This window comes from Semicossyphus pulcher, unplaced genomic scaffold (genome assembly GCF_022749685.1).
Source record: "Semicossyphus pulcher isolate SPU_LCO1_2020_fin unplaced genomic scaffold, fSemPul1.0.p SCAF_7, whole genome shotgun sequence".
NCBI classification, from domain to species: domain Eukaryota; kingdom Metazoa; phylum Chordata; class Actinopteri; order Labriformes; family Labridae; genus Semicossyphus; species Semicossyphus pulcher.
Window position 1 is genome coordinate 22,234,445 of NW_027211748.1, and position 27,195 is coordinate 22,261,639.

The 27,195-nt window shown below is 41.6% G+C and overlaps 1 protein-coding gene across 1 annotated transcript; it reads right to left on the reverse strand.

Moving 5' to 3' along the window:
• Positions 1-2,172: 2,172 nt before the first annotated feature.
• Positions 2,173-25,601, reverse strand: LOC138611534 (vasoactive intestinal polypeptide receptor-like). The gene is made up of 13 exons (XM_069684698.1): positions 25,542-25,601; positions 24,055-24,148; positions 21,867-21,980; positions 14,317-14,423; positions 14,103-14,200; positions 11,412-11,541; positions 7,688-7,841; positions 5,694-5,754; positions 3,960-4,026; positions 3,771-3,862; positions 3,047-3,176; positions 2,489-2,530; positions 2,173-2,364 (listed from the first exon to the last, which is right to left on the reverse strand). The coding sequence occupies exons 1-13, from the start codon at positions 25,599-25,601 to the stop codon at positions 2,173-2,175; spliced, it is 1,341 nt and encodes a 446-aa protein (XP_069540799.1).
• Between the last annotated feature and the right edge of the window lie 1,594 nt (positions 25,602-27,195).

Here is a 27,195-nt window from a genome sequence, read left to right on the forward strand (position 1 = left end):
AATATATCATGTTTTTTTGTTAGTTTATAAGACCTATATAAGCACTAATTAGAAACTTAAACTAAACTATTTATAGACCGCTTAAGAGCGTTAATAAAAGCCTTAGAAGTTTCTTATAATTGTTTATAATAGCATTATAAACTCAATCATTCAGTCTTACCTATGATGCCATTGTTAAACCTTAAATGGTTTTGAGTTTAGTTTAGTTTATTAGTTTATACGACAGGGGCCGTGCACAACACAACTGTTGGGCCAGAGTTAGCTATATAGCTAATTTACAGTGTAGTCCCTGGGCTGGAAGATAGTGACTTAGCTTTACAGTTGCTTTATTAAGATAAATACATACTTTATTATGAAGTAATTAGCAATTAACAATGTGCTTATTTCTTTTTTGCAGCAACTGGATCTAAAGCGAGAACAGGGCTTTTGTAGGTTAATAAACCCTTTATAAATGACCTTAATATAAAGCGTTACCAAATCTACTACATTAACATGAATAAGAATATAAAGCCAAACTAGTGTCTGTGTGAGGCTTGTGTTTGATGCTAGCATGCTAACAGGCTAACAATGACAATGCTAACACCCTGATGCTCAGAAGATATGTTTCACATGTTTACCGTCTTAGTTAGTGTGTTAGCATGCTAACGTTTGCTAATTAGCACTCAACACAAAGCATAGCTAAGTCTGATGGGAATCTAAGTCTGAAGCTAGTCTGAGTTAAATTTCACAGCATCCATCATGTAGTTGATGACATTTCACTTAAGACAACAAACATCTACCTCGTGATGGTGCCGGAAAAAAACCCCAAAAACGAGGCAATCAGCTCGGTCATTAGGACTCGTCTCCTGGGAATATTGAACCTCTGAAAAATGTTCCAATTGGTTTGTAATTTATGACCTAATTAAGTGGAAAATCTGACCTGCTGGAGGAGAGCAAGAGCAAAAGTCTGAGGGTCAATAAGATTCACCCTCTTGGGGGCCATAACTGTCTTCCAATATTTAATGGCAATCCATCAAAGACTTTCTGAGATATTTCAGTCGTATCAAAGTGATGTGGTTCGACCAACGAGCACTTCCACTTAATCATCACGGCACAAAATCATCATGGCACAATAACATGTTTATCTAATTTGTAAATATAGAATACAAAAATATACAATCGATTCCATGGAATGAATTGTCAACGCAATCCAGTTAAAGTTAATCTCTGTTGCCCCGTATTTATTCACATGTTGTGTATTGTGGACTAATAATAGGTTACATCTGCTCCATTAGTTGCAGAATCAGCACACATGAACATCTGCAGAGCCGGTGTGCACTCAGACAAAACTAAAAGCTTCTGTAATCTGAGATACATTTCACAAGCGGGAGCTTTAGTGTCTCCTCTGGAATGTTTTCCTGCAGTAATTCAGCTGAGTGTTCGCTCCATATTAAACTGTCATACACAGAATAAGAGCGTCCAGCATGTTGGTTATCATATAGATTCCTCCTCAGTGACTGCACTGCTCATGAAAGCATGACAATGTCATTAATGTTGTTACAACCGGTCCCCTAAGCAACATGAGCCATTAGGTTAAGTGCTCTGAGTCCTCTTGTGTAACACACCCTTTTAATAAACATCTCGTTCTTATAGGACACCGCTCGTCTCTCGCTCTATCCATCTAACATCGGATGGAAAATGCGGGCCAAGAGCTCCATTTACCTTTGACTCACAGAGCGGACATGACGGTCTTTCTCTCTGCTGTGTTCTGCAGTGTATTTCTTATTTGATGTTATTCTGAGAGCTGCTTTTTAACGACTTTTCAGCAGCTAGTTCAAGACACGTGTGATCAAAACAAAGCTTTACATTGTAGTCCGAACCTAAATGTCTACCTTTGTATCACAGTAACACAAGGCCGTAAATATAAGATCAGTCAGTCTCTGAAAATGTTCTTATTTGTGTTTTTCTGGACATAAATTCCCTATAAGTTAATATTTCAACTCATTTACTAAACGTGTGTTTTGAAATTGGTTTCAGATTCCCTGGCAGGAAAATCCCTGATCACTTGTCAGCTTTGGTACAAAAATGTCAAACTGACCTCCAGTAACCAGAATCAGTTGCTTTAAAACAGCGAACTGAGCCATGCTTTTAGTAATAATGAAAAACTAAATGGGAGTTAGCTTTAGAGGAGTTTCAGATGGCAGAGAGGTGCTCCTGACACTCAGACGCCCGCCGCGTTGTGGGGCTGCATTTGGTCAACATGGTGATCTGGGTGCTGAAGTTGTTGCCGCTGCTCCCGATAGACGGCTGCTGGTACTTAGTACCAGCACCCAGGAACCTCTGCAGCATCCATCTGCGCCACTTACGCTTGATCTCCGCCTGTACCTGAAGGAGAGACGAGGAGGTGCATAAACAGGATTACGAGGGGGCGTCAAGAGGGTAAGGCACAGAGAGAATGTGATTTAGTGACAGTAAAAGGAGAGTAAACATCTTAAAGGGGTGTACTTACCTCTCCGTTCAGAAAGCAGTACAAAACTGCAACAACAAAACCCTGAAAAAGAGAGCAAGAGAAGCAGATAAAACCGCCGCCTTATAAGAGCTGTTGTTGAAAAGAAATACCAGTGATAGGACAGCTGGGGAAACACGCAAAATGCTTGCGTATAAATAATGACGGTAAGATTATGACCAACTTGAAACTTCATCATTTAGATCTCTGGGAAATGTTCCCAGGAGACAATCTTCTGAGTTAAAACGGTTATAAATTCATAATACTTTCCATCCCAAGGATTCCATCATTGCACTTGGCTCTCAGCTTTCACATTAAATTTCATGGAGAGATAAATCAGCAACCTCATTATTCAAGCATACAAAAAACATGTAGGCTAAACAAACTTTACTGAAACTATTTTTTTTATTTGGTGCCACAAAATGGAAACCCAGTAGCCGCTGAAAGAAGGATTCAATTCGTCAAATATTTTTTTTATTCCAAGGGAGGGCTGCTTCTGTCTAACATTTGGAAAGTTGGAATGTTGGTGACAGAGGGGAAGTACCTCTTAGGGGAAGTTACCTGAAATGACCCCAGAATGAGATCGAACACCATCCTCACTTGCGGGTGGATGTGGTCGGGGATGAAGGCAAAAATTATGTAGTTTATGCCGAAAAGAGGTATCAACAACAGAGTGGATTTAGCCAGCCTCCTAACAAAGAACAAACATGTATTTAAGCAGTTAAACAAGCAGCAAATAGTAGTAAACAGTAATAATCAACAACAGATTGTTTTTTGCTCCACTAACTCAACCACTTCCACAATGTAACTGAAGCTGGACTGTCGTTGCCAAGCAACCCAAACATTCTCCTGCACTCTGTGTCTACAGGTTACCACAGATCAGCTACATTGTATGATGTATAGGCCTATTCATCTGTTTGATTTAATTTATAAAGCAACCAGTGAACTGAGAGTCTGCTGTGTGATTCATATACAGACATACACGGTCTGCCGTCATGTTAATTACACTATTCAGGACACCAGGCTGAGGCGGAGTGATACACAGAGTGAAAAGTCCCAGTGATGTTCTCTATATCGCCACTCATGGAATGCCTCTTGTCCAATCAGATTACTTGGTCAGGACTAACTGTTGTATAATAAAGAATGTATGAAAGTGTCCAACCTTATTGAAACCCACAAAGGCTAAACTTCAGGCTGTACTTTTCAACTGTACTGTTCAATGTCAAAACATAACCATGAAAGATGCTATGATAGAGATTGTGACATTCTGCTCTGATAAACCTACGAGTACTGATTGGATTCCTTTCTTCCGATGTCGGGGCAATTCATCTTCTGCCGCAAAATCCGGATTATACAGATGAAGAGGAAGAAGTTCACCTGCCGGGGATCCAGGGGATTAAAAGACCGGTTTATGTTATTGCATTATGCGGAGCTGTTTATGCAATATTACTCATGAAAAGGCATCGTGACTCACAAGTATGGTGACTAAAATAGGTGTTTTGATGATCCACCATGGTCTGTCATTAATTATGTCCCAGCATCTGGCAGAAGAGATAAGACCATAAATACAAACAAATGATTTAAGCTAAAACAAACCTTGAGCTTTGCTATAAAGACACACAGCATCAACTACAAGAACAAGGAAGATGGAGAAAGAAGATGGGAAGTTTTGATGCGGAATAGCCAAGCTGTAAAAGATAAGTTGTTTTACCTCACATGAACTCTGTTGTTCTTGTCAACAAATTAGTATCATACAGTTACAGTTTAGTTGAAGTATTTGAATTAAGTAGTCTAATTACACTGAATCACAAGATATCCAAAATAGTCAGAGCATGGGGCGCTAATTTACCAGGGATCTGTTTGTTTGTTCCCTAAACTCTATGACCAGGGGGCTGAGTTAACATAACAATGAGAGAACAAATGGTGAGGGAACATGAGACTGAGGAAACACATCACTGAGGAAACTTAGGGCTGAGGGAACACAGGATACAGGAGAACAGGACTGAGGGAAAATACAAATGAGGTCACATAGGGCTGATTGAACATAGGTTGAGGTTTGAGGTTTTATATGAATGAGGAAAGAAAGGCTAGGGGTTAGATTAGACTGATAGAGCATAGTGTGAGGGAACATGGGGCTGAGAGAACATAGGTTGAGGGAAAATAGGTCTAAGGGAACATAGAACTGAGAAAACATAGGGTGGGGGAAAATAGGTTAGGGGAACATAAAACTGAGATACATAGGATGAGAGAACATAGGTCAAGGGAACATAAAACTGAGATAACATAGGATGATGGAACACAGGTCAAGGGAACATAAAACTGAGATAACATAGGAGGAAGGAAGATAGAACTGAGATAACAGTGTGAGGGAACATAGAACTGAGATAACAGGCTGAGGGAATATAGGTTGAGGACGCATAACACTGAGATAACATAGGTCAAGGGAACATAAAACTGAGATACATAGGATGAGGGAACAAAGGTCAAGGGAACATAAAACTGAGATACATAGGATGAGGGAACATAGATCAAGGGAACATAAAACTGAGATAACATAGGATGATGGAACACAGGTCAAGGGAACATAGAACTGAGATAACAGGGTGAGGGAACATAGAAGAGAGATGGTAACATAACATAGGGTGAGGGAACAGGTCCAGGGAACAGAACTGAGATAGCACAGGGTGAGGGAACATAGAACTGAGATAGCACAGAGCGAGGGAGGATAGAACTAAGACAACATAGGATGAGGGAACATAGAACTGAGACAACATAGAGTTTAGGGAACATAGAACTGAGACAGCATAGAGTTTAGGGAACATTGGGCTCTTGCTTAAGCTTTCTGGTAGATTCCAGAGCCCAGAGAATAAAACTTGTGAAATACACACTACTGACACACTTTGAAATATGTTTTTTTGGCAAACACATTTCAAAAGTCTTGTCTGAACTCATTTTGACCTAAAATGCAGTTATCGCATCTTGGCTTTTTAAGGTACTGTATCCATTAAATACTCTGGTCCTGACAAATTTTTAAATGAAGCTTGAATTACTTTGTGTTGCAGATTAATGGTTAACCACAGACCTCCACTGAGATCAGACACTGATCATCACACAATGTTTTTTCTTTGAGCGTGTAAATCAGTGTTAAAGCAGCTGTACCGACAAGTTACTTTATTAAAGAAGTTTAAAAAACAAATGATTAACTGACCCTGGATCATTTAAATAAGCCTTCGTAATCACCCACGCTGAGATAAAGATGGTCGGAGCCCCTGAAATAAAGAAACATAAACAGAATTTGTTGTAATTTATTTCAACATTTAAATAATCTCCAAATCAAATAAAATATTAATCATGTCCTCTCTGTTCACACAACCACCAAACCGCCTTGAGAGTGTGGACACTGATAATCTTTGGAGGATTTTAAAGCTGCAGGGATTGCATATTTTGGGTATGCTTATAATTTCTAACAGTGTGCTCTGTGCCAATATTTGCTCATAATGGGTATCCAGAGGAAAGTCACAAGCTTGTTTCCATTTTCACGCTGGCAGTCACAACATTTCAGGTCTATTTATAGTCATTTTATTGCTGTGATGGAAAAAAGATTAGCAGAAATTTGGGGAATCATTATTGAATATAAATTTCACAGTAAGAAACATAGGAATGTTGGACCCTAAAAGGCAGGAATCAGTGTCTGAAATATGAATATGAAGAAATATTATTAGATGAGAGCTCTTGAGGGCTCATCAAAAACTTCAGCTTTGATATTTATGTAGTTATTTTTTTGTATTATTACTTGTTGAGAAATGTTTCTATAAGGGGTGGGAATCAGAGAGTAACTCACAATACGATACGCGATACATGGCCCACGATATCGATAATATCACAATACAGCGCTTCTGCGATAATTGATATACTGCAAGACAATCATATTAACTGAAAAATTCAATATGACCCTTAAAAGTGCGTATTATTATTATTATAGTATTATTAATGTATTTATTCACTGCAACTTGGTGTCGGAGTGTGACGCAAAATGAGATGAAACAATGTACGTGTTTTCAGCCTGTAAATTTAGAACATATGAGGACTTTGGATTTGAAAGTGGCTGACGCATCTCTTAACTTCTTTTCACCACTATCCGCCATTATCCTGCTTTCTTCTTCTTTTATCCTGCTGTCAACTTCTTCTTCGTCGGCCAATCAATTTACGTTTACATTACCCTCATTCATGTCATAAGCGCCACCGCGAGGAGTCATGAAGTAGTGCCGCAGTGAGTCAAAAAAGCATGGAAAGCTGTTTAGAGCACCTTATATCTGTTGTATTGCACGGCATAAACGGCAATTGTGGGAGCACACTCCCTAGATAAACAGACGTCTACGGTTGGCTCTGGTCGTAACTCTTGATATTCCTCGCTGACAGTCGCTTTCCTTTTTAGACTGTTTGCCTTCATCTGAGCGTCAAATTTGTTTCTTCTTCTTTGGATTTTCACTTATTTCTGAAGTTGTATCTGTCGTCATCCATCTTTTCTTTGTTTGTTCAGCCGTAGTAGATTACTGTTTACTCGCAACACTTGCAGAGAGCGGAAAAGCAGCCGCTTAGCTCCGCCTACCCTCTCTGGCAGACCAACCACTGCTGGCTGATGGAAAACGCGTCACTAACTGGGCGCCGCTTGTGATTTTTTCCGTGAATGTCGCCACAGACACCCAGTTCATAATACTGCAAATGCAAAGGCTTTCATCAGTGGGCCATAGGCTCGATGACCTCTGTGTTACCTCATTCAGCGATAGATAGTGACTTAACAGACATTTATGTAAATGAAATGATAACATAATTTACATATTATGTCTTAACACCATTAATGCATGAATTTGTTGTATTAGCTTTTTTCCTGTTAAGAACTTGGAGCTATAACAACAAGAGCGGCGTGCCAGCTGTTGCTAATCTAAAACTGTCAGCAGATCTCATTCATATGCAGATGAAGCACAGCATTTTCCTGTGAATGTTTTAAATCTCACTTATAAATTCATTTACATGTGATGGTGTGTGTTGTGGCTGTTGAAATAAACACAAAACAGATTGCCTGGTGATTGTGACTTGATGGGATTTCCTGCTGCTACTTGTGTCACACAGATGGATCAAATCTCCTTGCAAATGATCTTGTGTAAATATTCATCAACATACGGTAAAGATGCTGGCACGTACCCCAACCAACCAGGATGTACCACCAGAAGTACTTCCTCTCAGAGAAGAAGGACACGGCTAACAGAGTGTGGAGGTAGAAGCCCTCCACCAGCAGCCAGAAGAAACTCGCCATGATCCCATACTGGAAGAAGACCACCACCGCCTTGCAGCCCACCTGCGGGAGAACCAGGATGTGTGGCTTATTACACTGCCAGCAAATACAGATGAATGCATTTCCACTGCAATTCAAGTGATGAAGACGAATCATGTTGCTGGTGGATGAGGCTCCACAGACAATGCTTTTAGTGAATGACTCTAAAATCAGTATTGATGACTCACTCGATCCGAACAGACACAGCCGTAAGGAGACATTAGCAGAATGAATATGAGTGTAATATTATCATTACAGACAACTCAGTAGGGGTTACCTTACTGTTGTGTTGATACTCATACTCATAATGACTGTTGTATTTCAGATTGAGCTAAAGGGGAACATATGCCATCTAAAGCTCACAGTACCATGAGGTCATACTGTTGTTAGTGGCTCAGCAGGTGTCAACATACACAAGTAGCACACTGACCCACTGTTACACCTGCTCTGCAAGAGTTACCACTAGATAAAGGTGCCAGTATCACAAGAAGGAGTGATAAAGTCAGGAAATTGACTCATAAAGCAATATGTAGCTTTATTTATCTCCTATTAGCTACCATTAGCAAATGTTCAAACCAGACGGAGGCTGTAGAGACGTAAAACCTCTGAGTGATTTACAGGAAAACTCCAGTGAGGCCTGCAGGATATTGAATTTCCATACTGATAGGAAACTCAAGAGGGACATAAAGACAAGAATCAAGACGCAGGTTGAGACATCTTGACTTTAAGACACTAATATACTGTAAGTCAAGGTCACTTCCCGTAATGCTAATCCAAAGCATCTTTCATTACACCTCCCAAAAACCACAGCACCAGTTTGTAATGCACACTATCTCCTACAGATGCAAAGACACTAAGCACAAGCTAAAATAACTCGATTGACATCACCAGGGTTATTTTTGTCATCTATAAAAAACACACTCAAAAGCAAAAGTGACATTGAAGTAAACAAAAGTCCTGGCATGACTGTTTAGCTAGCTTCTGCGTCATTAGCCTTGAAAAGTGAACGTGATCTCTCATTGATAACTGGTTTCTTTAATCATTTACAGTATAACGTTCATCCTCATTAATGTCTCCACAGGGTTAATTAATAGTATTCTAAGATAAAAAAGTATTTTCTAATGCACATGATAATATGTTGAAACCTCTGTGATCCTAAAGTTAAAATTACGTTTCTGGTAGCATTTTCTGTTAGCATGTTTGTACTTCATTCATTGTTAAACATATCTGAATGGATCTTTTTCTTATAAGGATGTCAATAATATAAAACAATTTATTTTAATGTGATTTTTTTTTTACTTTTAAGTTGGTTCTGCTGCTATTTAAAATGGTCTTTGTTGTTTGTAATCTTTGTTCTGTTGAGCTGAAGATCTTAAACAAAGGTGATCCAGGACTCATGGGAAATGGTGTTTACAGAAGCCCTAAGCGGACAAGCATCCATACATTTTATGATGTAAGTAATTTCCGGTTGTTTTCGCAAGATCTCGACTTATTTCTCATGTTACATCGAGATAATAATGCTGCACCCCTGTAACGTCAGATCAAAGACAGTATAAAAAGATGGACAACATGACTGCTCCCTAAAAGTGAAGCCAAACCCTCTCTATCGCCCCCTGCTGACTGACTGCAGTATAGGTCATAAAGCCCGCCTCCTCCATGTTAACAGATGAGACATGAGTCAAACTATAAAATCAAATTCCAAAAAACCAAATACATTTTTCTCAAACATGGTTTCTGTCATTATAGTTAGTTCTTATCATGCTGATTGATGTCCAGGTGTTCATTTTTCTGACAAGTTTATTTTTAATTCGTTATTTGATGCTGTAAAAAGGATGATTGACAGCTCTGCTGACAAATACGGCTCCTGCAGCCGATCAGTTCTGGATTAGCAGAGTAGAGGAGGAACGGTGAGAGGAGGCGTAACTAAAACAACCACTACAGTCATTGAAGTTTACATATCTGTGAACGTCTTCTTCAGACCAACACAAGAAGCCGTTCTGCTGTTAAATAGACCGGCGTGCAGGATCTTTGATGTTTTTTTTTCGGTAATATACAAGTGTGTTTTGGTTAGTGGAAGTGGCTACAGCGGCTCCACTCGCCAATCTCTACTGCGCAGCTCTGGCTCCAAATGACATCAGCATCGCAGGATGGCAGCGTCCGTCACCGGGGTATTTTGGTTTCAATTACCGTATGTACGATGAGAGCAGACGGAGACACGTCGTCCATCTGTATATACAGTCATGGTGTCATATGATCATAACTCGTATCCCCAGTGTTGTAACGTAGAAACAGACTTAACTTACCTCATTAGTGAGGGCAATGGCAGCATGGTATGTCCTGGTCTGTAACATCACAGTGAGCAGCCTAGTGTTTTGTTTTTTGATCACCAGAAAATGATCCCGTTAACATGAGAAAACCAGTTGTGTTATTTCCAGATAACGAGATAAATAAGTTAAAGAAAACAACCTGAAATTACTCGCTATCTCGGGAAAACGAAGTAAATAAAATGTATGGATGCGTGTCCGCTCAGGGCTTCCGTAGGTGTTCATTTAAGGCTTTAAAAAAATCTTATCTTATCTTTTTTAAAAACACAAAATAAACATGCGGTTTAAGTCCCGGACTGGGCTGGAAATGTCAACAGTATTGAATGAGTTTCTTTTTGTTTCACTTTGGCTACAGAAGTATTTTCACAGGCTGAGTACTGCTCTTCACGACGGGTAAACTAAACACAGTGTGTAAACTGAACACAGTGTGTAAACTGAGCGGACTTCCTCTTTATGTTTTTTTCCTTTAATGTTTCTTTTCTTTCACTGTTGATTTTAGAAACAGACGAGAGAGAGAGAGAGAGAGAGAGAGAGAGAGGGAGAGCAGCTGTGTTTGGACCAGCACAGTGTGTGTACCAGAGGACATCTCCAAACTCAGCCACTAACTAGCAGCACTGAGAGACAGTAAAGCAGGTGATTTACAGGCTGCTGATCTAATCCTCTGTAATAAAGCGGTTTATTCAGCTGAAGAGAACTGAGCTGAGAAAACACTTCTGACGCAGGTGACTTGATCAATCAAATAAAAACAAACTGGTTCAGTATATCAAACCGTACCTCACCAGCAGCTTATCTAACTCCTAAATTTGCACTCATGGCGTTTTGATACCGTCGCTATGTGCAAGGGATAAAACTATACACCAAAATGTGATTTATTGACAAAGCTCTCTGTACTTGGGGCTTAATGTTCAGCAAACAGGAACTCGCACAACATCCTGCTGGACAGATGAATGAGGAAACGTCGCCTTAGGAGTGGAAGGGACTCTGCAAACACTGCTACACCCAGAAGCACTTGAGCGCTCGCACGTTAAGTAAACTCCAGGACAAAGCATTAAGGTCAGTGAAGTCTGAGGGAGTAATTAAATAGATGCAGTTTGAGGACAGACACCAACAGCTCGTCCATCACATGGGCGGGTTAACTTGATCTACGACGCAGGACTTCTGATTATGCAGGGAAGAAAATCAATAGAACGAACAGCTCGGCTAACAAAGTGAACATGTTGGTGAAGGAGACGGGGGGCCTTCAGGAGCGCAGAGTGTGCCGCGTACTCACAGTTGACTGGCAATTGTCCGTCGCTCCGACGCCGTACAGCACCACGTCCTTGATGAAAACGGCCACAGCCTTCAGAATGAAAGACACAAACAGGTGCATGTGGATGTAGTTTCTGGTGCAGTGCAGCTTCCTGTAAAAGGAGGCAATAAAAAGGCTATAAATCAAGAGGAAAAAAGGAACACACACAATATTTTAAATGAATTCTCGATGATAAAAGAGCTCAATGATCCATCCCAAAAATCTTCCAATAATCTGTGTTTTAAAGGCAAGAATACAATAAACAGAGGTGGGGGACACATGTCACATGACTTGACTCGAGTCAGACTCAAGTCTCAAATTGAGGACTTGAGACTTATTTGACTAACACTGACTCGACCTGACTTTGACTAGGCATTAATCACTTGAGACAGATGACACGTAAGGACTTTTTATGACCTCTTATGACCTTTTTTCAATTCAATATGTATATGTATTTTACTGAGAAGGTGTTTTTGAAAAAAACAGTGGTTAGAAGTAAAATGTTAACGCGAGTCCTCTCGTGACGCCATTGACCCCTTTCTCTGTCGCTTTAAGCGGCTCTTTGATGCACAATTAACGTTACAATGCATTATGGTCACTGCATGGGTCAATGCATTTTGTGTACAGAGATAGTCAAAAGGAAAACAATGACAAATGAGAAGCACCTTGTTGTGTTTTCAATTGTTTATGTAGGAGGAGTTATGTTGAAAACTTTTCATGACAGCTGTCTTTTAAATGATTTAAACATGGTAACTGGGGTAGATATTCAGAATTTCATGACTTGACTTGTGACTTACTCGAGCTGAGTGACAACTTGACCTGACCTGTCTTGCAATGACTTGACTTGCTTGATTCTCACCACAGTGACTTAGGACTTGCTTGTGTCTTGAAGTGTAAGGGCCTGATGACACAGAACGCCTTTTAGCAGCTGGGCGGCTTTATGTCATTGTTTTCAATGAGAGGGGTGCTTTTTGCACACTGCTTTTGCGTTGCAGAGCATCTTGCGTTTTTCCACTCTGTTGAGGAAACGCTCTGAGCGCCTCTAGTTGAAAAAACTTCAACTCAAAGCAGAAAAGCGCCCGACGTCATGGGCGTTTTTTCTCCTTGTCCAATCGGATGAAAGGAGAGGTGGGCCTTCTGTCAGTTTACAAAATAAATGTTAGGTTAATGACAGCTCATGATTCGGTGGTTGCCTTAACAACAGTAGAAAAAAAGGCGCACCGAGCAGCTTTTTTTTTTTTTAACCGTAGGCTTCAACAAATAAAGGCAGTGCGGTGCGCCTCTGTTTACAGGCTGCAAAAGGCGCTCTGTCTCACCTCAACATTCTAAAGTTGGCAGTTGCTGGTTTCAGTCTTTAGAATGTTCCGGAAACCAACTGCCAGCTCCACACTGAGCAGACATCAGCTGACAGGACAGACTTGACATGAGCATAAGCTGGTTGTCAAGGAAACACACTCTCAGAATGTTAAGGTTTGTTGGGAAAAGGCGCACATTGGTCCGATTTCCACGACTCCACCAAACCCGACTGGACATGTCAAACTCAACTACATCCAACTCCAACTCCAAGCAACACCAACTGTTGGTGCACACTGACCCGACAGTTGGTGTTGGTTGGCATTAGCCTGGGGAGTGTGCAGCCACCAAGACTTGAGACTTGCTTGTGACTCCCACGTGTGACTAACTCCCACCTCTGGCAATAAAAATAAGGGAAAGTTTCACTAGAAACTTCCCCGACCTGATTTACAGCAGCAATCATTCACAGAAATAACGTTTATTTTAGCTGAGGAGAATTGACAATATAAGCTGTGCTTTTATCAAAATATTAAGCAACATACTGTTTAAACCCTGCAATTGTTGCATGTTTCACCTTTTATATGGATGGATTCTTTCCAGTGACACAGCTAAAGACTAAAGCATGCAGCGCAGAGGTAAACAAAAACAAATCAGGGGGTTTTCAGTAATGTCACTAATGTAAATCCTCTCTTCTGGGTGTTCTCAGATGAATGCCTTCCCGGTGAGCTTATCATTTGGCGGTGAATTGTGTAAACCCTTTAGGATGGGGGCAATGACACACAGTATCAACCAGCCGCCTTAAACAAGGCGTCTGCAGCCGAACGTAAACAGCAGACGCTCCTCACATCCTGTGTCTCTGCTCCAGAGTCCAAACTATTGGCATTTCATGAGCCAGAGCAGTAAACACATGCCTTGTTGTTTAGCGCGTAACACACAAATACTCCGAATGCAAACACACCCAACTGAGCAGGCTGTGTCATTTATTAGTCGCCATACAAACCAGCCATTCAAACGTATCCTAATGATGTGTGCTGTGCCATGCCAGCATGCACAAATACACTTTTTGTTTGTAAGCCGAGGACTTTAGGTCAAAAGGGAACATGCTGTGAACAGAAGCAGCCGTCTGAGTGGTTTGACTTTATGACTGCTGTGTTTGAGAAATGTTGCAACAGCAGATAATGTTGAATTTGGACGTCTTGTCCCACTAAATCTGGCCGAGTCACATTACTGTGTGGAAAAACACTGTAAACCCACTATAAAATGCAGGAAGTCTGGTGTGAAATGAGACATCAACAGGGTTTATCGCTCTAAATGATGGGGAAAGGTGTTTGATTGTCTTTTTGCAGGGACATTAAGTAGCATTTTGATGGAGCTGCTTACCGAAAGAGACACAGTATGGTGATGGCGACCGTCAGGGAAATGAGCGACACACTGTGACCGATAGTGTAACCCACTTTGATAGAGCTGAAGAACTCCCCCTGCAAAAACACATTCAGTTACACTCGCTGGGAACAGTTAGTCTGGTGTTGAACGAGATGCTCAAAAAGTAGCAACATGGTGCAGCAGGAGTTTTCATTCTGGCTGCTATACAGACCGTGTTCTCATCCATGGTGTTGTTGGGATTGTACCCACAGTCCAATATGTAGGAGTCAACGCTGGTGGGGGTCCAGCCATCCTCAGTGCAGGTCTTAGACAGGTTACCTAATGAGCAGAGGGACACAGGGAATATTACTCTTGCAAGAAAACAACTGACTTCCGTAGCAGATTCAATGTGTTTCAATTAAAAGTGATGTTTTATGAACTTGTGTGTGTGTGTGTGTGTTGGGGGTGGATTGAGCCACAAGGCAAAACTTCTTTCATGTAATAATGTCACACTGAGATGTACATGTCTCACTGGAATACTTGTAGACACTAAAAGGAAATGAAAGGAGAGACTGAAGGAGATCAGTCGGGACAGTCGTTCCCATGTGTATTTGCCTCCATCTGTTTCATAATTACTCTTAGGCAGCACACACACACACACACACACACACACACACACACACACACACACACACACACACAGGCCAACAGTCAGGCAGAGATATTTTTACCCTGGTCTGTCCATGGGGTCAGAGGTGAAAGGTCCAAGTGCATTAAACTGACCATAAAGAGAGGCGAGGGCTTTCATCTTAGAGGAGATTATACAAAACAGAGTAGAGAGTAGAGAACAATGTTCAGTGGACTAGAGCTCATTAGAGTACAGTGTGGAACAGTACAGTTGAATGAAGCTCAAAAGAAGATAAGATAAACCTTTATTCATCCCACAACGGGGACATTTACAGTGTTACGGCAGCAAAGTGGATAATGCAACATTACAATAAAGGGAATATAAAGATAAGTAACTAAACAAGTGTATCCTAAAAAATAGTGTATCCAAAGAGTAGAGCTCTGTATAGTAAAGTCCAGCACACCTAAGGTCACTAGAGTTCTTATAGTACAATAGACTAGAGCTCACAAGTGCGCAGTTAAGTACATTACACTTGAATAGTGTAGAAAAGAGTAGAGTTATAGCTTTGTAGAGTGCAGTGGATTAGGGCTCGGTAGAGTAGAGCTCTGAAGAGCTCTGTAGAGAAGAGTAGAACTGAATTATGTAAGATACATTAGAAAAGAGCTCAGAAGAGTACAACTGAGTCTAGTAGACAGAATCTCTGTTAGGCAGAGTACAGTTGACTTGAGCTCAGTATAGTACAGCTCAGTAGAATAGAGCAGTGTAGAGCTTTAAAGAGCACAACATTGCAGTGTAGGACTCAAAATAGGACAGACAAGGGAGGTCTTTAGATGACAGTAGACTAGAGCTCTGTAGATTATACTAGAACAGAGCTCTGTAAGGTGAGGTGCATCGCATAAGAGCTCTGTAGAGTTGACTAGAGCTCAGTAGGATAGAGCAGAGCTTTTGAAAGTAGAGTGCAGTAAACTAGAGCTCAGTTGTGCAGAGTACAGAACTTATCAGTGTGAGCATAGCTCAGTAGAGTTAAGGACCGTTGTACTAAGGAGAGTATAGCTCTGGAGCTAGAGGTTTCAGAGTGCTAAAACATCAGATTGCTATAGATTTTGGAGAGAAAAATAGGCTTGAGAACATAGTAGAGTAGATCTCTGAAGCTTGAGGGTTCTAGAGTTCTCTAATTAGGCTTGAGCTCACAGTGGAAAAGAGCTCTGAAGCTGGAGGTTTTAGGAGTTCTGTAAAATAGCCTTGAGCTAATAGTGGAATAAAGCTCTTTAGGTAGACATTTTAGAGCTCTGTAGAGTACAATAGGCTTCAACTAAGTAGAGGAAAGCTCTGGTGTTAGAAGCTTCTACAGTTCTGTAGAGTAGAGTAGACCTTAGCTAAGTAGAGTAGAGCTCTGAAGCTAGAGGTTTCTGAAATTCTGTATTACAGTCTTGAGCTTATAGTGGAATAGAGCTCTGTAGCTAGACATTTAAGAGCTCTGAAGCCAGGTGTTTCTTGAGCACTGTAAAGTATAGTAGGCTTTAGCTCAGAAGTAAAAAAGCTCTAAATGTAGAATTAGAAAAGTTCTGCAGAATAGAGTACAGACTGGAGGTCAGTGGAGACGGGCTTTAAAGCTAGAGGTTGCTAGAGTTCTGCAGAACAGAGTAGGAAAGAGCTTGGTAGAGCAATGTAAGCTTGAGCTCAGTAGAGTTCTTCGTTTAGAGTTCTCAAGAGTAGACTTGAGCTGGGTTAAAGCACTGGAGAGGAACTAATAGCAAAGATTGAATAAATGGATACAAAAAAGTGAATAAATTAAGTGTTATCTCTATTCATGTCTTCTCTCTCTCCCTCTCTCTCTCTCTGTCTCCATTGAATTATATTTAAAACTCTTTCTTCGTTAATGAAAGCTGCACAATAAGAACATCTTACAAAAAAGAAAAACAATCTGTCACTTAAGCATCATCAAAATCAAATGAATGCTCTATTTGTTCTTTGTGCAAAGTTTTCTAAGTAATTGCCCAGAGCAAATGTTCGAGCAAGAAGAGCTATTTCAGTAAATGTGCATCACTTAAGCCGATGAAACGTACTCTGTGGTAGCCAAGTGGTTCAAGAACTTTGTCTATCTGATGTATCTGTTATTAAATGCCAAAACATAATCTTAAGAAAATATGAAAGATGACAGTATATACAGTTAAATACATAAGGGTACACAGGAGTTATTCACAACATAAATTAGGCATATTAACATCCTTAATCCTGCAAACGTAACTGTTCTTTTAGAAGTGCTACATGGGCCAATATGTAGATGTAACAGGAAGGAAATCAGACCCTTATCATTAATTAGATAAAAACCCCGCTTACAACACCCCCTAAAAATAAGTCAAGTTGTGATTCTGCTCAGTCTCTCATTTTGTAATATTTATTTGTATTGTTTCCTCACCTCCTTTCCTGTCAGTAAAGAAAGGAAGCTGCGTGAGTTGGCATCAAATTAATCCTCACAATGAATGGCGCTGTAGAAATCAAAATGTAGGACATTCCTCACATTTCCCAACCGTATCGCTCCACAGCCACTATCAAATCAAGTTGGGAAATGACCAACAATCCAGAGTCTTAGAGTGTATTTGGCATTAAAATATGTTCGGCTCACAAATACCTGAGCGGCGTATTGCAGAGAAGATGGAGGCTTAGCTTCCTCAAACAACATGACAAGACACAAAGGAGCTGATAAGCCCCTGCTGTTTCAGTCCGTGCCACCGCTGGATTTGGCTTGTTTGAGGGATTGCCAGAAGAATGCTTTCATCATCCCCCAAAACATGACTGCGAGGATTTTCAGAGACGTGCACAACAACGAGGAGAGCTCAAACGAGTTAATCACCCCGTCATTGTTTTAATTTCTAGGATTTTTTAAAGCTTGACTCTTCTGTCAAATGCTTTATCCGTCCTAATTATAACTTGGAGGAAGATCCATATTAGCATGGGATGATTAGCTTTTGCTCCACTGAATATAAAGGCGTGTAGCACTGACAGCCAGGCACTCTGTCACTCCTGCAGAGAGGGAGAGACGTTGGTGTTGTTGAAAGAGATGAATGACGGCTTGTTTGTGTTAGAGCTACTAGGTAAAGAGTTCATGAGAATGGCAAACTCTATCTCAACTAAATTTATGACTTGGCCTTCAATCTCTGTGGCGCCATGTTTCGTAATGCTTGTTTTTGTACGTGTGCGCGCGAGGCTTTAAAATGAATGGCTTGGGATGTGTCAATAACTCGAGTCTTTTGCAATTCAGTGAAAGTGAACACGTTAGAAAAGAAGCTTTTTTCATTCAAGAACTTCTTAAAATAAGTACATCATATTTCTTTGACCTCTCGGGGCTCTGAGACCTTTCAAAATAAAGCGAATGGACTGAAAAATGCACAGTGGTCAAGCTACACAAACACGGCTGTTTTTCTTGGTTCCTGTGATGCTCACCGGACTGAGAAAGTAATTTACAATGCACAGAATCCCAGCCCGTTCATCATGCCTTAATTAAGTCCTCCTTACATGACCTGAGAGCAGAGCAGCTTTAACTAGCGGAGACCTGCGCTGATTTGTTGATTTATTGCATAATTAATACCCTGCACTTCAGAGCAGCACGGGTCGCTTATAATCCCATCGCCTCAGCCTGGTCCCTGTCCAGTTTGGGCCTGTTGATCCTGTGAACCTTTGACATGTCAGGGAAATAAACCTCCTTTCCCTTCAACCCCACAGATCCAGTGATTCCTCATCTGCCCGCTCGAGAGTGCTCTCCTCTCTCAGGTCACTCTATCTCCCATCTGGGTCACATCACAGCTTCCCAGAAAAACCTTTCTCCCCTACACCGAGCCTCCACATGCTGATGATAAATCATGGGTTGGAGTTCCTCTCATGCCCTGAATATGCTGGGTATTGCGCCGGCTAAATTACAGGGGCAGGAACCCCCTCATCTCGTCTGTGGAGGCACTCAGGTGCTGCAGTCATGCACAGATCTGTTTTTGGTCAAATTCCAGCAAAGGTGAAGGAACATCTATTGTTGTGAAGGGTAATAAAAGTATCCCTTGGCCTTGACTAGTGATCTATGTTCCCCAGCTTTCAATCTTCTGAATATGACTAATTATGAGACCTTTTAAAGGGTTCAGTGTTCTCAGCAATGTTTTTTCAAGGTCAAATGTTAAATGCATGTTTCCCAGGGTCAATATATTTACATCGCCCACCTACGGCCTCTAGATTATACTTTACGTGAGACATTTGTATCTTCATAGTGGAAAAAAGGAATTCTACCTTTGAAACTGCATTTGTAAAATCTGTCTCCCTTCTTCTGCAATTTTGTAAATAAAGGACCCTGACAACAAAGGGATGTCTTCTATTCACGTATCCAGCAAACACAAGGCAAGCATTGAATACAACACATCAACACGTCCAAAACACATGCAACAACAAACAACAAACAAAAAGCAGAAACAAATGCATTAACAACCAAACACGCTGCAAATACAGAAACGATGCAAAGTCAAAAACACAACTGAAGTGCTCCAGGCCTGTAGGGGGCGCTCGGTGTAAATCACACAACTTTAGTTGAAAAATGGCTCCTGATCGACAGATAGCTTTGCTAGATTAAACGGCTGCTAAGTGTAGCTTCTGTTAGCTAATGATCTCGGTTAGCTGTGCAGCTAGCCCAACACCAGGTGGAATCAGCTAATAGTAGCTAATAGCTGCACAGCTAACTTTGAAAGCAACACTAAGCTCTTGCGCTTAGCTGTTCCACTGACCACCCATACAGGTCCGGAGCACCTCCGCTGTGTTGAGGTTGGGTTTGTGAGTTTTTGACTTAACATTTGTTTCGGGCTTTTTGCAGCATGTTTTTTCCATCTGCAGAGCGTTACTGTCGTTGCATTTGCTTTGGACGTGTTGTTGAATTTGCATCATTTTTGATTTGCAGCCTGTTTCTTTTAATGGAAACCGTTTGGCCGTTGCAGCACCCTTGTCGGCCAAGCATTGACAGAAAATACCTGGCTGCTAAGAGCTACACTAGGCTACACTAGCTGATGTAGCTAGTGGCTAACTACAGCTATTTGCCCCTTGATGTTGGGCAGGTAGCATTCAAGGACACCTGGTTTATCAGAGCTTTTCTGCTGAAAAAGCAGCCATCTTAAAACCATATTCACAAGGTGAGTGTTTGTGTACACGACAAACATAACCACATGCTAAAAAGCTGAAAAGCTTTGTAGAGCTTATTACATGGTACGCATAATTATTTGCCTGTTTGTCACTGTATGCGGAGCACAACACAAAAAACATTGCTCAGTAAAGATTATTAAGATAAAACTCAGCCTTCTGCAAGTTAATTTCAAGCTGTCTGAACTCCATGAACAAACATTACTTAAGGCTGGATGTTGAGCTGAGTATAAATCAGCTCCATCCCCTCAGCGCTGGAATTAATGACTAATGGAGACGTAGGGGAAATCCAGAGCGGAATAATCTGAGGAACTACAAACACAATAAATTCTCAGGAGAGTTGTTTCCCTTCATGTAATCAGTGTTACTTCCCTGTGAGGCCTCTGATAGATTAAAGGAAGACAAATAAACACGATGTGTCTTTGATGGTGTCTTTATGAGACGTTCGTCTCTTTGAGACGCAGCCGAGCCGTGTGCTTCAGTTTTACTGTACTCTTTGTGATACATGAGACGTGTCAGGACAGATAGAAACAACAGGGCCAGAGTGACATCATGGGTTTGTTGATCGTCTGTGTAATTCTTAATCCCTGATTCTGGTCCCAGATATCTAAACTGTTGATACCGTGTTGAGACTCAGCAGCAGGGAACGTCTGGAACAACAGATACAGAGGGGGAGCTGAGGACGCTGAGATGAGAAGCATCTCCTTCATTTCTAAATATCTCATACATAATCCCTCCTCAGGCATTTCAAATTAATCTGAGATTCAAGATAAAGTTATGCATGTAGTAATCCGTTATTAATATTCATAGTGTTGATTGTTTAAGACTTGTATATGAATATGTTAATGTGTTGGCTGTGTCACTAAAGTCACGTTTGACTGTGAGAGATTTTGCGAGATTTCCAGTGTTGAGAGTCTGCGACTCTGGTTGTTGGTGAATTAATTTGTTAGTGTGTCGTGTGCTGGAACAAAGCTGTCGATCTATCATTATCTGTCGTCACGTTTGGGCTCTCTCACATTTTATTTAAAAAAATCTTTGAGTTCAGGCCATGCCTTAAGTCCATCATTCAGTCTCCTTTTAATTCTGTTATGTCTCCGACAACCTCTAAGGGAAACATCTGGCTCTTTAGCAGCTAAATGCTCCATAATGTCCACCTGCTGCAGTCATTCACACGTTACAGTGGAGTTTGTTTTTTTTAGCTCTTCCACAGAAAACAGCTGCCTGCGGCTGGAAACGACCTGATAATAGTGGTGAGAGTGAACTTTAAAATTTGGCCATGAAATCAAAACAATGAGCTAAAAGACACTAAAATGTTCCAGCTGACACTTCTGACAACAACCTCGGGGACGACAGCAGCTCAGTCTGTAGGAACAGTCTGGTTCATGTCCCGGTACAGACCAAGTATGTCAATTGTGACTGTTAGCTGGAGAGGTGTTAATAGCGGCATATTTCCTGCACAGAGTCGAGGCACCTAATCGCCCCACTGCTCCGGGCTCCTTCAGATAATGAGAGCTCCGGGCGCTCGCTCGTGTGCCACCCCCCCTCTCTCTGACAGTCCTGTTTGTGCATGCGTGTGTTTCAGGCCTTTGTGTGTGTAGCATGTTTGTAATAATAACAGAGTGAGACATTTGAATTTCCCCCTCGAGGATTAACGAAGTATATCTTCTTCTTCTGAGAGGAACTACAGAATGGAGTGATAATTGGGCCTGACTACAGCAGCTTTAGGAAATCTTGCTAGAGTCTGCACATGAGCTATATTTCTTTTAACCCATCTTTGTTCTTTGTGTTTTATTAGTCAAATTTATATACTTTAACTACAGAGCTACAGGTGTCATTTTCTGCCCAGACGTCTCTGCTAAAGGCCCCATAAACCTGTGCGCTTGCTGACAAACACACAAACAAAGACCATGTATACGGTGGCTTGTTGCCTTCCTACCCATGGCTCTCCACATGACATAATCAACTTATTGTATAAACTGGATTCTTACGTGTCGTAACGTCCCTGGTGAAGTAGATGAAATATTTGGGGCAGGGGATGGTGACCACCTCTCCAACTTCTGCACTCGGCCAGCAGGTGAGCTTATCCCACGTCCTGCTGCAACCTGAGAGACACAGACAGAGAGATAACTGTCAAACAATGAAACACCACATGCACGGAGCTAAACGTCTGAGTCTGCTGCGAGACGACTCCTCTTCAGCGACAATCATCGATCTGCTTCAGGTGAAGGTTGAGCTCTGGAGTTCCCATGGCAGCCGAAACATGACGGCTCCAGTCAGCTGTCTCTAAAGCCATAACAGCAGCTGACCTGAGTTAACACACTGACACTGTGACTAATACAACAGTTCCCCGTCCCCGGCTACAAACTGTCATTTGAATTCAACGGTATCAGGTCACAGCACTTTACACCTGCTCGCTGTGAAAAATCTGTTTACGAGGTGATATTTGCATAATCACACGGAAGATTTGACACCATTTACATCTATTCAAACCTTCAGATGATGAGTGTTAATTGACTTTTTCATTGTGTGGAAGTAAGCAGAGCCTCACGGTGCCTGCAGGTAGGATGAAAGGAGTTACACACACACACAGGAAAAAGAGGCTCAATGAGGCACAATTATCACCAATAGATCCGTTGCGTCATGCAGCGTCATCCAGCTCCATTAAAGAGCAACTTGCAGGTAAAAATTTTTACTACATTAATGCTCAATCTTGTCTGAAGATTAGGTAAGGGAAAGTTTAATCCTTGTTTTTTTATTATTTACAAACATAAGGGCACAAATGTTACCGTTATAGAAGGCGATATGAAATACAACCGATACAAGCTGACACTCAGCCATTAGTAACTGTAAGGCTGCGTGTCCACTAACGCTGCTTTTTGCACAAGCAGCGCCTTTTGCACAAGCAGCGCCTTTTTTCTATTCTCTCAGATGTACGTCGCTTTGGACAAAAGCAATGAAATTGTAACATTCTATTCAAAACCAATGCAGTTTGGCATTTTCAGCGCTCAGCGTCCTCAGCACAAAAAACGCCCTCTGTGTCAGCTGTTTTTCTCTCTGCGCTCTCAGTTCAAAACAGTTCAACTGTTGGAACACCACCGCACTCGTCAATGTCACTTCTCCCGCACCGACCAATCAAAATCGAGAAGGGGCGGGACTTACGATGTCCACTTTGTCAACAACAATGGCGGAGCAGAAACTAATCCTGTTGGTCACTGACAGCCCAGTCAGTTTTGACCTCTCCTTGAAGGGTTACCACGATATAAATAAAAAGGCTAAAGCGTGGAGAGATGTTGCCACGTCTGTCTGGTGAGTGTCTTTTTTTGTCAAGGTCGTGTTTCTTGACTGACCTCAGGCAAATGCAGAGCTGTTCAGAGCCGGGCTGATGGTCTCCGTAAAATTGGCCTGCATTCACGCGATGGACGGGCCGATCTTTTCCAAAACCATATCAAACCTGAGACCCTGTTTAGTCTGAAGTAAGCCTTGAAACGGGCATCATCCAGACGCAACTCTTGTACCAACTGGTGATATTCTCCGAGTCTTTTCCTCGCACGGTTAACCTCATGCACCATTTCCACGTCTAGAGCTGCTGCTAACGCCAGGACACGATTCCTTTCCATTGTTTATTAAAGGAAATGTTCCCGAACTACCGAGGAAAGCGGAAGTGCCGTCAGACAAGTTTTGTGACCTAGCAACATTAAAGGGCGACAAGAAGCGCTCTGTTATAGTCTTTGGTATGTGATAAACTTTACAGTGTTGTGTCTCTCCTGTGGCCGTTATTTCTCCTCATCCTGGCCTGTTCCTGCCCGCTTTGACGTCTAACAGGCTCATCACTATAAGCCTGTGGTCCATCGTATGTCCATCGTATTAGAGCGGGACTCCTGGCTAAATATGTTTGCACTATTACTCTTTCTTTTCTAATTGACCAGATTTTCATATTGATTATTTATAAAGTTGCGTTTAAAGTTGACCCACTGCACATGTAAGAAGCGGGCTGGCATCAAGTGGAAAACAGTGTTCAATCATGCAAGGTGTAATGTGAAGCCAGAGGGCAGGTTTGAGCAGGTCCTGTTGTCTTTAGAGCTCATTGAGTCACTTCTGTCACGACCTGCGTGTGCATGTTAACAAAAAAAAAGAATGAATCAGAAAAATAAAGGTTTATCAAAGATAAGAACATACCTGTGGTTTTGTTCTCAATCCGAGCCAGGCACACGTCCCTCTCCTTGTCGATCTCCTTCTCCACGTCACACATCTGATTCTGCACTGAGGACGCCTGCAGAGACAAGAGATCACACATCAGTGATTTGTTTATAAGTGAAGCGTGGATGATGCATGACTTATAGATGTGCCTTAAACACAGCTACTGTCTCTACTGGGGTCTTCCTTTAGATGATGCTGCCATTAATCTCTCCGGCTGTCACACAACAAAGACACACAATCAATCTTTGCACTGCTTCATATTCTGTAGATTTGCATGTGCGTGATTCAAACATGTGGAGTGAATCTACGAGTCAAAATGAAGCTGAATCCAGAGGGGGGGTTTACCAGCAGACCCTGTGCAGGAGCAGAAGATTTATGGCCATTACTTAGGTGGATGAGTCTCCTCTCTGTGGGCATCAATCAGACGGCTAGCATGTGCCACGAAATGCAGGGTGAATTCCCCGTTTCAGTTATGATGAATTTGGCTCCTCAGGCTCCTCAGTGTAACCTCACTCACAGTGCACCTCCTGAACTACGAGTGGAGAAGCTGTCAGTGATGGATCAACGCCGCCTTCAGCAGGAGTATCAGGAGAAACTTCCTGCTCTCCATCATCACCACGGTGATGATCACTCTCAGCATCCCTGCCAGCAAAAACATCATCTCCCATCTCTTGCTTCACTCTCACACCGAGCCAAAGAAACTGAGCGAGCACTAAAGCAGATATAACAGCCAGGGAGCTTTTCTAAAGGTTTTGACCTCCAGCTGGATTCCTGCATGAATCATAACCAGCATGCCTCTCCAGCAGAGAAAAGTCCTGGATACGGACGCGACAGACAAATGAGGACATCTCCATGGAGTCCTGAGACAAGCGTGAGACCCTGCGTCTCCTCCTGCTGATTTACCTTCACCTTAGCCATGAAAGGAGGTCAAGTGGGACATAAAGACGCATGAATGTCACAGAAAACGAATCAGACTCTGAAACACTGTTTTTGTTTGGGTGGAGAATTGAATTTAAAAGTCTGCATGTTTTGCCTGCAGGGCCTCTGGGATGGAGGATTGACCAATAAAGGAGAGAATGAAGCAGGAGAGAGGAGACTGGTGAAGAGATGATGGGAGAGGAAGACTAAATGAATTTAAAAAACATTAAAAAATTAATTTGTATTTGTTCGAAAATGTCTTAAATATCAAAGCCATGTCGGTTAAAACACCCTAAAGTGAAATATTTCCTCATTGGTCCATTAACCTTAAAAACTAACACCCCTCAGCTCCTTAAGGCTTCTCTGCGACCTGCATCCACCTCTAACTCACGCATCTGATCTGAAATATCAACAGGCAACAACCTAAATGAAATTACGTGGACGTGATAATCCGCATATTCCAGATTTGGCGCGCAATTTACGCATAACTTGAAAACGAGTCCAAGTTAATCCTGTAAGTAAAAGTCTGAAGTGTAATAAATACTCACGGGTCGCAGCAACAGGCAGCAGAGCAGCATGAAAACGCTGTTTGAAACTTCCGCCATCATGTCCTCTGCAGCAGTTGATGAATTAAAGAGGAATAGTTTGCAGTTTGCGTGAAGTTGAGTAAAACAGAGGCGTAAATGTGGTGGTAAGGTGTGTGAAGCTCCCCTCGCTGAGTCTGTGCGTTCTTGCGCACTGAGTGGAGTGAACGTCTCCGCTCCTGAAATCCTCCTCCCTCCTCCTCCTCCTCCCTCTCGGGCTTTACCTTGAACAACTAACAAGTAACCAATCAAAGATGAACAGTGGACGTCAGTGCACTAGGGCGTCAACACGAAGCGACACAGAAAGAAGGAAACTACTGCGCGCGAGTGTGTGTGTGTGTGTGTGTGTGTGTGTGTGTGTGTGCGTGGGTGTGTGTGTGTGAATTTAAACTAGGACACGACTGAGACTTTGTGTTAGTTTTAAAGCCTGTTTGTGATAAGAAAAAATGTTCTTCTGTGATGCCACAAAAGTATGAAATTCCATGTATGTATTTTGTTACCATGGCTACAGTGTTGTGTTATATCATAACTTTAACTTGTTGCATTTGCTGTTAGTATGAGCCTGTAAACAGAGCATAAAATGAAGAGCAAACAACTTGCATTTTGAGTTTCTCTTGTAATTTAGAGAAACTTAATACATTTACTCGAGTGATTTTTATTAAGCACATTTTGAGTGTTTAAAACTTATTTTTACACTAATGACAGATAGTGACTTAAAGTAGATTTTAACTTAAAGATTTTCATGTAAATAAATGTCTGTTAAGTCTCTATCTATTGCCAAATGAGGTAACACAATGGTGATTGAGCCTATGGCCTACTGATGAAAGCCTTTGCATTTGCAGTATTACAGACTGGGTGTCTATGCCGACATTAACAGAGAAAATCACAAGCGGCGCCCAGTTAGTGACGCGTTTTCCATCACCCAGCAGTGGTTGGTCTGCCAGAGAGGGTAGACGGAGCTAAGCGGCTGCTTTTCTGGTCTCTGCAAGTGTTGCGAGTAAACAGTAATCTACTATGGCTGAACAAACAAAGAAAAGATGGATGACTACAGATACAACTTCAACAATAAGTGAAAATATAAAGAAAAAGAAACAAAGTCGGCAGATGAAGGCAAACAGTCTAAAAAGAAAAGCGACCGTCAGTGAGGAAAATCAAGAGTTACAACCGGAGCCAACCGAGGACGTCACATGCAATTACCATTTATCGCCATAGGTGTCGAGATTACCACTCTAAGGCCTGCCATGTTTCACATATGAGTTATTAGAACTTCCACCAGTGACGCATTTGCCCTTTAAACGTCTCACATGTTTTCATTTTAAACACAGTTTGAGCCCCACAGAGGTGAAAAAAAATCCCAAAGCCCGCAGAAAAAGATAAAAGTCCAAAGAAATGAAAACTGATTGTGCAGCAGAACTTTGCTTTTTCTTCTTTCCTGCTGAATTCATCATCCTGAGACCCCTCAGAGGGTCCCGGCAGCTACAACAGTAAAATGATACTCGTGCGCGGATGAGCAACAATCAGTGATGTCATGTGTATTGATATATGAGAGGTTATATTTCACACAATGTGTATTTTTACTTCAATACAATAAATTATCCATCTATTATCTATAGCACTT